Raw genomic sequence first — 13,483 nt, 5'->3', positions numbered from 1 at the left:
GTTGGGCTGGAAATTTGAGACTGCCAAACTTAAAAAGCCCGCCTACCCCGCACCACCTAATCCATGAGCTTTGGCGGGCTTCGGTGGGACGGTGTAGATTTTTCCGTTGGGCCAAACTTTTATTTTGTCAAGACCATTTTTTTACAAATTTCTATGATGTTATTAATTTACAAGAGGATGAAGATGATAATTGAATATATTTTAAGTTATATTTTGGATTATGTTTTTATGTTTGATTGATTATAAACTTGAAGATGTTTAATTATATATTTTGGACAATATTTGTTTTGCTTTGAACAATATTGATTTTATTATTTTGTTTTAAAAAATTTGGTTTATAATTATACTTTTTTTTATATTTTTAGAAATTATAAATTTATTGAAAATTATTGTGAAATTATATATATTTTTAATATTTAATGATTTATAAAAAAATGAGAGCTCGGCAACCCGCCAGCCTACTATTAGGCGGGACGGGGAGAATTTTAAGACCGCCTTACTAGGCGGGGTGGGGCAGGCTAGCCCACCAGATCGCAGACTCTTGGCGAGACAGGGCAGGCTTTTCTGTTTGTCACCCCTAATGAAGACACAAACATAAGTACCCGCCCCATGGAATAAAATTATTAATTTATCCTAATTTATATATACATAAATTTATTTCTTGAATTTAGTAACCCTAATTTCTGCCTCGAATTCGAATTCTTCCTTTTTCTTTCAGACTCATTCTTAGCCTCGATCCCCTCTCTCTCTAACTCACTTTCTCTGCCTTTCAAGTCCGTCACTACGTCGCTCAATATCGTCACCAAAAAATTATGTTATATTATTATATTGGAATATGTTTTTATATTTTTATGTTATAAATTGTGTTGAATTATATTGAACTGATTATTTTATGATTGCTATATTATGTCTTTTTGTGTTAATTTTTTTCAAAAGTTTACCGAGAAGATCTGCATTCCCTAAGGGGTAATTAAACAAGAACTTGCAATGACGGAGAAGAAACAGGGGCATTTTTTTAAAAATAGAAGTGAGGGATGGGAAGGGGGTTTCTCACACTCCTCTGAGTACTCATTATCATACTTAACTAGCAACGGAGATCCAATCTGAGTCGATTTAAGAGGAGACGCGTGGACTTCATCTGCATTGGGCCTTTAAGGTAATGAACCTAAGTCGAATTTGGGACCCTAACAATGAATTTTAGTTGATCTTGCTTGCATTGAGGTCTTACTAGACCTAAATATATATTGGATTAATATTTTGAGTCATTGTTATAGCAAACACTATACTATTTAATATTATAACACTTATTATATGTAAAAGTTGAATATATTTACAAGACATTTTTTTAATTCAAATTAAAAAAATTAATTATCTCTGTTTTAATTTTAAATATTATTTTTTAATATAACAAAAAAGTAAAAATAACAATAATAACTCACATAATTAAAATAAATAATTTTAATATATACATAACACTATATATATATATATATATATATATATATATATATATATATATATATATATATATATATATATATATATATATAAAATGTATTGAACAATTTTTTTATCTTAATATTTAATAAATTAACATATAAAATATTATTTAATATACAAAATAAATAACTTAAGTCATCATCTAGGACAATAAATATAATAGTGTAAATGTTTATTTATATTTTATTAATAGTAAAAAATATGTAAATAGTATAAACTGATATTTTTTAGTATAAAAGTAATAATAAAAGTTATTAATTAAGTTAATTACCTAATTAAAAAATTATGAAAATTGTTTAAATAATAATAACAAATAAGATCACTATTTTTACATATTACAAAATTTATGAAAAAAATTTTGGATATTAAATCAATCCTCAATAGATTATACATTAATTTTGTCAAAATTAAAATAAATAATTAATACATTGGATATTATTATTATTATTTATGTACTAATATAATATATATTATTGATTATTAAGTTTATAATTAATTTTTAATCCAATTTTTAGTAATTAAAATTTAAATGATTGAAATTATTAAATGCTAAATATTTTACATCTAACCAATTTATTTTTTTAATTGAAATTAAAAAAACGAGTCATTAATCAATTCTAAATTTAAATTTAAATTTGAGTAAGAAAATAAAAAATATTTTAAATTTTATCTCACTGGTCAGAATTAATTTCAAGACAAGAAATTATTTTGTACATTATATATATATTGTGGGATAGTATGGTCATTTGCTATTTTTTAATGGTAAATATTGTCAAATAAAATGGTGTAAGAAATTAGAAGAAAATGTATTTATAAATTTAGGAAATATTAATTTATTTTTCAATAGAATAAATTATATATTGAATAACAAATGTTATTATTGGTTTCTCTTCACACTAACTAATACTCAACGATAGTGTTTTGGTACACCATGTTATCAAGAAATATTAATTGATCTAATAACTTTTGTAATGACATAAGTTTATGAATTTGAAAATTTAAAAATTATTTCATAAAATGTGAAATTTTAACAATTAACAATGTTGATCATATTGTTTTGACTTTAAGAATGAATACGATACCAACAAATAAAATTGTCCTAGGTAAATTTTAACAAAGACAAAAGTCCATAAGTATTGCTATTAATGAAAAATTAATCTATTTTAAAGACAAATATAATTTTTTTCTACGGATTTTTTAACTCGGCAAGTCAAAGATTAATCCACTACATATTGATGCTCTATTTATCAAGGGTGAGATTCAAACTTCAAATACTTGCTTAAGCAGACAAATGAGATAATCATTCAACTAATCCAAATTGATTAAAATAAATATTAATTATTTTTAATATTTTTAAATTATAAAATATTTATAATAATAATTACTATATATATTTTTTATTTAAATTTTAATAAAAAATTTATATAATTTTATGTATTATTCATGCAAAACACGGAAATATACACTAGTACATATATAAATAAGGATATTTAATTTAGGAAAAAATATTTATACACCCAGTTTTCTTCTAATTTTATTATATCTGATAAATATAATTGATACTTTTCTTATTTAAAGATAACAACACTAAAACATTATTTGAATATGTTTTTTTAGGTAACAGATAAATGGAAAACAAAATTATTTTCTAAAGCAATAATAGCGTTAGGCCAAATTTTTTATTTTGCTTTTATTTTTTCATTACTAATGAACTAGGATGCATTTAGTATGTGCTATATAAGACGTTGAGGATAACAAATTCAGAAACAAAAGAGATATAGACATAAATTGTATCTCTATATTTCATTTTTGGTTATAATGTAGACAGAACTCAATTTTTTTTGTATTTTATGTTTGATTAAAACGGACAGACAAAAAAAAGCATAAAATATCAATAATTTTGTTAGATAACCAATTAGATACTAACTAATTCTGTTAACTCTAATGCAGGTCCCAAAAACAAAACCTAATAATATAAAAAATCATCCCACCACTTTATTTAGAAATAATTCTAATTTACTTTTCCATTTTCACACTTAGTAAAATCTAAAAAACAACAACACACCACTTTTCTCCCACTTCCACCCATATACTGACGATGTCCCCCAGATGTGCCGCCGCCTCCCAACTAGTTTCGACGAATGTTTCTTGTTCTTAGATACATATTTTTTAATATAGAATTACGTATGTTCTTTGTTCTTAGATGGATGTTTCTTTGTATTGTAGATAGATGTTTCTTCGTTCTTTCTGATGGTCCCAACATCAATGACAGTGCCAGCATGAAGAACGGTGACGCAGCAAAAAAAACTCCAATATAGACAAATGGAGGATGGCCGCCCCAACCAGCGCACTCCAAAGTGATGAGAATCTAACGAAGTCGGCTTGGCGTGACGCAAAGATGAGGTATGGCAGAGGGTACAACTCCGTACGACGGGCGATTGATCTCCATGGACCAGCGGCACGATGAGAGCAGGTTCAGCAATGATAATTACATTCACAAAGGTGTATGTGTATTACGTAGTAAAAATAAGGTTATGTCATAATCCTATTTCGTACAAATTCAAAAATCTAATTTTTAAAAAGTTGTTCAAGTTGGATGGTGAAGTAGTTGATTCTCTATACTTTCTCAAATATCAAAACTAGTCTTTCTAATTCACTTTCTTTCTTCCTCTCAATAGTAACAACTAACACTCACATACATCATCAAATTCTCAACTTTCTATAGGACATTTATAACTTTTTATCTTATTGTCACTCGTCTCTCTTCCCTCTGCCTTCATCCTTCTTTCACAAATTTGCATCCCTCATTTTTAAGATTTTTTATTTAAATTAATTAAATATATTATTTACCAAAATCTGTAAACCAGAAAGTATTTATTGATATATGCAACATGTCACATCTCGAGTGCTGTGACCCAAAATTCATTAAACATATATTTTGGTGACTGAATATCTGAAATATGACACAAGAAAATCTAATCGCATCTTGAATGCACTTTGGATATGACACAAATACGACAACGGATGCTCGGTATCGAGATACGTCCGCTAAAGGAACGTGGTCATATTACCCAAGATATACATAGACGACTATACATAATGGGTGCAGTCGAGATATTCACTCATTTGTGAAACTTTTTAAACTTAGGTAACTTTTTAACAGGATCGTGTATAGTGCTAAGGAGGCATTCTTACAAAGATTATAATAAGACGAAAATTTTGTTATACGACTCTTTTCAATCACCGTAAATTTGAGTAATCGCCTTCTACTTCGTCATCTACATTTTTTGATGGGATGTCTTAAAATGATAATTTTATTGCACTGCACTTTGCAACTAGGAGGATAGAAACATAAGTATTAGCATGTATTATTAGCATGATGACAGTGCAGATCAGACTACTATCTAATTGAGTATGGATTTAAGACTTAGTTAGTGCCAAACAGATATGCTCCCTCCAAACTTATGCACCTTGCTACAAAATTACTCATAGATCTCATTGTTTACCAGTAGTTCAAATTCTGTCGAAGTGCTACATGATGACTCTATGAACACCCAACAGAAAATTACTTGCATCAACAATGGTATTTCAGCCTATCTAACTCCAAAATTCTATATTCAATGTTCTTTCGAATGTTGTAGTTCTTCATTGCTATCAAAACAACAACCCTACTCCTGAACCTGTGACCCACTCAAAATTGATACCGCATCCATATTATAATCTTCCCCATTGCTAAAGTTGAAAGGATCATCCAGCTACATTGCGTTCAAATTGAAAGTGTGATAATGGATTAAAACTTCTTATAACTGTAGAATGACCAAAGTGGGAGGAAGAAAAAATCAAGAACCTCTATCAGTTGGAGTCTCTGACACATACTCTTTAGACGAATCACTCTTGTTGGACGACCCAGTATCGGCAACATACTCTGAATCTAAGTCACTATCATCCTCTTTGATACTATCTCGAGGCTGAGCGAAGTGAATAGATATTGCCTCCATCAGAACTACCTGTGAGATGGAAGAGGACGACCCACAACCACTGCTAGTATCATGAACCACAGTATACCACTCCATCACATGTTGCGGTATTAGCCTAACATGTGCATCGAACATTACCCTCACATGTTGATCAACTTTGAGCCAAAATATCTTGTTAGTAAACCCTCTACTCAGCAGTGCTTATAAAATATATATGCAACTCTTCCAACCTCCTTGGAACTTATTGTCCTCATGTTGCTTAGTATGACATTCTTTAGCGCATCTAGAGAGTCAACACCGGGAATGGATCATCTCAATTTTTTTTAACAATTGAAGGAGTAAAGTGTGATCTTCCACCATTAATTTGATAAGTAGGACCAAGAATAAATATGAAAGAAAAAATAATGAAAGGTTAGAGATCACGTTTTACACTCTCAATGTTTTTTAACAATTAAGAGAATCCATTTTCGCTACTACACAACATCTTAATATTTTTTACTCTCAAATATCACACCTTTCTCACCATTTTCTATTGTCCCATTAGGATAAATTACTACAAAAAAATTTATTATTATCCATGTGTAATTTTAGAAAAAGTATAAAGACTGAGAGTAGAAAAATGGATGTAATGTGACTAATGATTAAACTAAAAAATTCTTTATATGGAGTTTTTTTTTTTAATGTAGTCATCTAAGATGGAGAGATAGTTAGATAATTAGATATGTATCTCGAATTTTGTAAGCCATTTTCTATATATACATATTTTAGATACTATGATTCCATTTCTCTAATGCACATATCTCAGGTACAAAGTACCCGTTTTTGTCTTTGTGCAATATCCCAGGTGTATCTGGAATATATTCAGGTTTTTTGTGTCATATTTCAAGTTCTTAATCTCTGAGATATGTGTGTAATGAACTTCGAGTCATAGCACTCAAAATATGACATATCGCGTATATCAATAAATACTCTCTGTTTTACAAATTTCGATAAATAATATATTTAATTAATTTAAACAAAAAATTACTTTTTTATCTGTTTATATTTCTATTCCAAGTATCAAATATGTTTAGTTTTTCCGTGTCTTCCGTTCTCAATGTCAATGTTATAAGACACAAATCAAAGACATCTTTAAACTGTGTTTGGTTTGTGTATAATATAAAACACCCTTAGATATCTAATCTACCGCACTTTTTAGCTCTGTCACTAATACTAGTACACTGTACACTACCACCGAAGCATTTACATGACTCACAAGTACCGATAGAGATAGTGGTGCCGATGATAATAATAAAAAGGGAAGCTAAAAAGAGATTGGAAAAATTAAGACAAGTGACGAAGAGAAATAAAAAATAACATTAAAAAAAATTAAAATTTATATTTAATATTTTTAAAAATATAAAATAAATGTCTATTATGCCTTTTAAATTGTGTCTTAACAAATGAAGGACAGTGGCATCACTAGCACGTGACTGTCTATATGTTTTAGATGCATAAATTAAACCCACTTACCAAACAAATCCTTAAAATGCATTTATTTTCATTGCAAAATGGTTATGATATTTTTTAAGCCAAATAAATCGAGTACTGTTCATATTTAGTTATTTACACCAAAAATATCATAAGAACTCAACTTTATTATTGTTATTGGTCATACTAGTCACTAGATGACACCTAACATACCAACAACCTTGTGGAAGAGGACATCCAATATCAATTAGTCGGCAAATTCCAAATTGGCATACAAAATTCCAAGCATATATATACGAAAATATCATTTTAATTATTTTATGAACACACCAAAATTTTGATTCAGAGAGATGTTCTACTACAAAAGAGTGTAGTTTCCATGGAAGCTTCAATTCAAGGCCATAAAACTCAGCCATGGATTATTTACCGAGTCTAACAAAATAGACAAATACGCACTTTTATTTTTATTATTATCATTACATTTGGCTTCATAGTCAAGTCACCGGCGCATAATAGTATCCAAACTCGGAATAATAAATAAATAAATAAATAAACAATAGTATCCAAACTCACCGTTCATCCAACAAAATCCAGATGGTGTTACCTACATAGGATTATGGGATGGGGCGATATGGAAGAAATTTCTCTAACAATTTAACAAATTATATATAACTCTTCTCCACCTCCTTTCCATTATGATATGATGAAAATAAATTAATTCTTAAGTATGCTACTAAAGACCTTTTCTTTCTTTAAAGAATTTGTTTTCTTTTGAAAAACTAATATTAGTTTTGAGAGTTCATTATTGTCAACATTTAAAAAAAAATTATACAAATAATCAATTAGTGTATTATTATATTAATAAAAACGATTAACTTTTAAATTTATTATTTAAAAATTTATTTAATTTGAATGCATAAATTTAATTGAATAATTGTATAAATATAAATTATAAAATAAACCAAATTGCATTAATTTCATAAAAAGAAATTGTGAGTTAATTAATAGGTATTCAACACTTCTCAATATCAATATTCTTTTCCTTTGAAAGTTCTCTTTCCGCTAATTAATATAATTGAGCCAATAATTAATCAACAATATTAAGAAAATTATATAACCTACAATAATATACGTACATATAATATTTCAATATTATTTGGATGTTTTGAATCATTACTAAGATGATTTAATAATATATCAAATATTTTTTAATGATGTGTGTTGCTGTTGTTGTTGCATTTTGCATACGCAACATATTTGTGTCATATGAAGTAACATGGTTTCTTTTTTTCCTTTTTTTTTCTTTTTTTACATTTTTCGTTATTACAGCGATGCATCATGCATGCACCGAATAATTTGATTAATTTCACAGCAAAAGCGTTTCTGTCATTCCAATTTCCACGTATTCATTGACGGCACATGGAAATGCCTCCTAAAACTACTCTTTTATTTCTTACCATTTTAGAACCATTCCCCGCTTCAATTTGCGGTGAGTAACGCTTCAAACTATTTATTTATTTATTATACTTTTAGTATATAACGTGAAATTAATAATTTATGGTTGTAGTTTTTATCATTTTTTCTTTTTTATTGTGTAATTTTGGTTTAGAATTATTAAAAGGTAATACGTGAAATAATTTATTATTATTATTATTATTATTATTATTATAAATTTTGATTATAAAATTTTGACAATACTTAAATAATATAACTAAAAGTAATATTACACTTTTCAAATATTACACACATTTATACTATTATAATTATCAAAATCATAGATTCATAGCCATCATAAAATGCAATATATGTATTTCAAAAATGATATTTACATTTGCATATTAACAATAGATTGTGAAAGAAAAGAAAAAAAAAGAAAAACTTAATAAACATTTGTGTTTACGTGTCAAACATATTTTAGATATGATATTTATCGACATTCGTGCGAAACACATATCTATTACAAAATTTTTTAAACACCTTTTGACACACTTAAATATCATTACATATCAATGTATTCAACTTTGTTCTTAATATGTATTCTTGAAATAAATTTAAAAATATTATATATTATTATTTATTAAAATATAAAATATTTTAAATATTTTATATAATTAAAATAAAATAATAAAAATAATTAAAAATTAATTTATATTTTAATATTAATAAAAAATCAAAATATCATTATAATTTATCTAAAATATATTTTATATTTTATATATATCATCTCAATATTTTATAAGATTTTTTCCTTGTATCATAAATTAAATGTAATTATGCGACTTGTGTGATCTTACGCGCTTTGAAAATCCATTTGTTTGAGTCCAAACTCAAAAACTTTATTGCTTTTTAGTTTTTGCTTCAGAACATGTTTTCCATTTTTACAGCATAGTTGCATCTTTTGGACACTTTCCGAGACTCGTTCATTCATTTCATTTCAAACTCTCTTCAAAGTTTGTTTCTTTCCACAAAATCTCAATCTGGGTTCTTCTCCTTTATCCATTATTTTCCCCTTTCAACTTGAAGAAGAAGAAGAAGCATCAGCAGCAGCATGAGCAAGAAGAACCGGAAATTCAGGGATCTTCATGGAGTTCTTAGCCTTCTAGCTTTGTGCTTGTTGTTTCAGAGCTTTGGTATATGCCACTCTTTGAACGAAGAAGGTACCTTTTCTTAGTGTTTTCAAGTTTTTGTGTGGATCAAAGGGATTATTAGAAAAAGGAGCTGAAGAAAAAAAAGTGGGGTTTGTGTGTTTTTGCAGGTAGAGCTCTATTGAAGTTGAAGGAAAGGATTGTGAGTGACCCTTTTGGAGCTTTGTCAGATTGGGTTGATGATCAAGTATCTGTTGACCCTTGCAATTGGTTTGGTGTTGAGTGTTCCTCATATGGAAGAGTTGTGGTCTTGTAAGTTCTCAATTCAGTATTTACAATTTGCTTTTGACATTTGATCTTCATATCAGAGTTTGATAGGTTTTGTGTCTGTTCTTTTGGTTTTCGTTTATTTTTTTCCAAGCTTATGTAAGTACTTTGACTATTTGAGACTCTTCAGAATCATGTAAATATATGATAAAATCTCTGTAATTTTGAGTGATCGATTGGTCGGTGGTGGATGGTTGATGTAATAATTTTGAATCATGTCCTTTTAAATCAAATGAGTAGTGTTCATATTGTCGAGGAGTGCTTAATCATGAGAACTTTTGCTTTTTCTATTTGGTTGGCCAGGAATTTGAAAGATCTTTGTCTTGGAGGAACTCTGACGCCGGAGCTCGCAAACCTTGCTCATATAAAGTCCATGTAAGAAACCAATCATTACTTGGTTGCATTTTACATTGCGGATTTACAGCTCCTTCTGAATGCTTTAATACTCTCTTTTAACATTTTGATAAATGTGTTACAGTGTGTTGAGAAACAATTCTTTTTCCGGAATAGTTCCTGAATGTATTGTGCACTTGAAAGAATTGGAGGTTTTGGATTTGGGCTACAACAACTTCAGTGGACCTCTACCTGCAGATCTTGGGAGTAATATTTCGTTATCGATCCTGTAGGATTATACTCTTGAGACAATTCAATTTTACACTTTTCAAATGCCTTTCGCTGCTATTTACACAGTTTCTTCATTTTGCAGTTTGCTGGATAACAATGATCTTCTTGGTGGGTTCTCTCCTGAAATTAACAAATTGAGTATGCTTTCAGAATCTCAAGTAGACGAAAAACAATTGATTAATTCTGATAAAATGCCGGCTTGTACAGAAAGATACGCCTCATGGTATGTTATCAAGCATTTGAAAATGGTATACTTGTTTTGTTTCCTATTCTCTTCTTTGATTCACAATCTTAACTTTTTACATCTTTTTAAAAGGCATGTTGGCCAAAACAGTTTACGGAGGCTACTGCAATCTCGTGAGCATGGCGATATTCATAATCGTGCAGCAGCTAATCCTCTTAGCCCTGGTCCATCCCCTCAGCCAGATCCTTCTTTAGCTTCCCCTCGGCCGAGTCCTGCTTCTGCTCCTTCTCCCTCACAGTCAAGTCCTCCTTTTGCTTCTCCATCTCCATCGGAAAAACCACAACCACGGCTAAAGCCTGTTTCTCGCAATAGAAACAATTCTGTTGCTCCTCCTACTGCTTCACCACATGGAAATAATTCTGCTTCCCCTCCTACCGGTTCAACTTCAGGCTCTAAGACACAACCTGAAACCAAATCATCAAAGAGTCATCTAGCTGTTATCTTGGCCGGAGTTCTGGGTGGTGCTGCGTTTCTTATTGTTTCAAGCATTGGGATATATCTCTGTAAAACGAACAAGGTAGCTACTGTAAAACCTTGGGCGACAGGATTAAGTGGACAGCTTCAAAAGGCATTTGTGACAGGTAATTCTACACATTTCTTGTAGTTCAGTTCATTGACATGCACACACTGCATTAAGAATTCGGAGCTTCGACTTGGAGCTGTATTATGTTTAATTTCATCATATGAAGGTTTCAGCATTCATTTTCAGGTGTGCCAAAGTTAAAGAGATCCGAGCTTGAGGCAGCATGTGAAGATTTCAGTAATGTAATCGGCACTTCGCCCATTGGTACAATTTACAAAGGGACTTTATCTAGTGGTGTTGAAATAGCTGTAGCATCTATTACAAAGGAAGACTCCAAGAATTGGTCAAAGACTTCAGAAACGCAATTTCGGAAGAAGGTATGCAATCACTAAAAAGGAAAAGGAAAATGCAGTATTTGTTCTTTCAGGTTGTCAATTTAAGTAGTTGTGTCAAAGCTAACTTTATAAGCAATAATGGTTTCAGATTGATACACTATCGAAAATGAACCACAAGAATTTCGTAAATCTTATTGGATTTTGTGAAGAAGAGGAACCCTTCACCAGAATGGTGGTCTTCGAATATGCCCCGAATGGAACACTATTTGAGCATTTACACAGTGAGTACCTATCATTTTGTTTATGCCATTTCGTCGAAAGTAAATTTATGATTTTGTAGACACCAATTCAAATATGTAACTCTCAACTCTGCTGGTATTATACAGTATTTACTTCAGTTTCTGGTCAAGATACATTCAGTTTTTATTGAAGTTTGTTCTATTACTCAAATTTACCTTTAGCCATTCATATTAGGACTAATTTGCTATTAATATGAACTTTGCTGTAACACCATATGTTTAAATTTTGGAAGCATTAATTGTTGCTTTTGAGGAACTTCTTTTAGCATCCTTCAAGTAAAAAACTGACATATCGGATTTTGTTGCGAATTTCAGTAAAAGAAGCCGAGCATTTGGAGTGGGGAACAAGACTTCGAGTCGCAATGGGAATGGCTTACTGCTTGCAACATATGCACCAGTTGGACCCTCCAATGGCCCATAGCAACCTTGACTCTCAAGCTATCCACCTCACCGACGATTATGCTGCCAAAGTATCAGATTTCAGTTACCTGAATGAAATAGTTCCGGGCGACACAAAAGCCGGTGCTAGAAAACACACCACTGACACTACATTAACAAGTAATGTTCACAGTTTTGGAGTCATATTACTTGAAATAGTAACCGGCCGGCTTCCTTCCTCGGCAGATAGTGGCTTTCTTGGAGACTGGATGTTGCCCTTCTTACAAGGCAACCGCCGGTCGCTCAGCGAAATCATTGATCCGACACTATTGTCTTTCCAAGAAGAACAGCTCCAGGGAATCACTGCTTTGATAAAGTCTTGCATGGATCGCGATCCACAGCGAAGACCAACAATGAAAGAGGTGAGTGAGAGATTGAGAGAGATAACGAAGATTACGCCGGAACAGGCCGTTCCGAAGCTTTCACCACTTTGGTGGGCAGAGCTTGAGATTTCTTCTTTGGATGCAAGCTGAGTGAAATCTTGAAATAATGCAAGATTGTAAGCATTGGATCTTTTTACCATTTTTTCCATCTTTGAAGGTACGGAAAAAGGTAATCATGCGTTAGATTGATACAAATCTTGTGTATCTATTGTAGGAGTGGCCAATCACTTGTACATAAGGGAGATTAAGGGATGAAAAAAAAAATGGTGATTTTTTTGTTTGTTTATTTGGGTGCTTTGTTTAATTATTATGGTGTATGAAATTGCACTAACAAAAATGAAAAAAAAAAACAAAAAAATAGGTTCTATATATCGGTTAATTTTTCGATTGGTGAATTAAAGATATAAAAATTTCTTTATTATGTTCTTCCAAACAGAAGTGACATTTTTCTTAACACTGCAATTTTTATATTACGTGTATACAAAAAATTAATTATTAATTAATCACCGCATATAAAAATACATTTTTGACATATCAAAAATTTTTTATTATATTACTTAAACAATTTTTTATTTTATTTTTCTATTTTAATATATTTGATTATTTTAATAATTAATTATTTAATTTAAAATTATATTAATCAATATATGTATAAATATATTCTTACCCATATTACTCTATTAGTTGATTTAGAAATTAATTTTTTTTGTGTAGTCTACTCATCTACATATGAATTGTTAAACATAGGTTTCTATCTCAAGAATATTTTTTGTGGTGT

At 30.0% G+C, this 13,483-nt stretch overlaps 1 protein-coding gene across 2 annotated transcripts; it reads left to right on the top strand.

The window, feature by feature from the left end:
- The first annotated feature begins 9,198 nt into the window (after window positions 1-9,198).
- Window positions 9,199-13,138, top strand: LOC112715335 (probable inactive receptor-like protein kinase At3g56050). Of its 2 annotated transcripts, none has more exons than XM_025767094.3 (9): window positions 9,199-9,604; window positions 9,703-9,844; window positions 10,163-10,234; window positions 10,338-10,459; window positions 10,566-10,706; window positions 10,800-11,308; window positions 11,437-11,627; window positions 11,734-11,866; window positions 12,200-13,138. In XM_025767094.3, exons 4-9 carry the CDS (start codon window positions 10,377-10,379, stop codon window positions 12,793-12,795), a joined length of 1,653 nt encoding a protein of 550 aa, XP_025622879.1. In that variant the 5' UTR covers window positions 9,199-9,604; window positions 9,703-9,844; window positions 10,163-10,234; window positions 10,338-10,376; the 3' UTR covers window positions 12,796-13,138. The 2 variants fall into 2 exon arrangements, with proteins under 2 accessions (XP_025622879.1, XP_025622878.1); XM_025767093.3 differs by having other exon boundaries at window positions 10,338-10,481.
- Window positions 13,139-13,483: the final 345 nt, after the last annotated feature.

The sequence above is a fragment of the Arachis hypogaea genome, chromosome 10, assembly GCF_003086295.3.
Source record: "Arachis hypogaea cultivar Tifrunner chromosome 10, arahy.Tifrunner.gnm2.J5K5, whole genome shotgun sequence".
In the NCBI taxonomy this organism is placed as follows: domain Eukaryota; kingdom Viridiplantae; phylum Streptophyta; class Magnoliopsida; order Fabales; family Fabaceae; genus Arachis; species Arachis hypogaea.
The sequence above is the reverse complement of the archived record's forward strand: the minus strand, read 5'-3'. Positions and strand labels throughout refer to the sequence as shown.

Bases quoted from the DNA above. Each gene is read 5' to 3' on its own strand.
- LOC112715335 (XM_025767093.3), top strand. From the start codon at position 9,496: ATGAGCAAGAAGAACCGGAAATTCAGGGATCTTCATGGAGTTCTTAGC. The intron at 10,482-10,565 runs GTAGGATTATAC...TTCATTTTGCAG, and splicing joins AATATTTCGTTATCGATCCT to TTTGCTGGATAACAATGATC. The intron at 11,309-11,436 runs GTAATTCTACAC...ATTCATTTTCAG, and splicing joins TCAAAAGGCATTTGTGACAG to GTGTGCCAAAGTTAAAGAGA.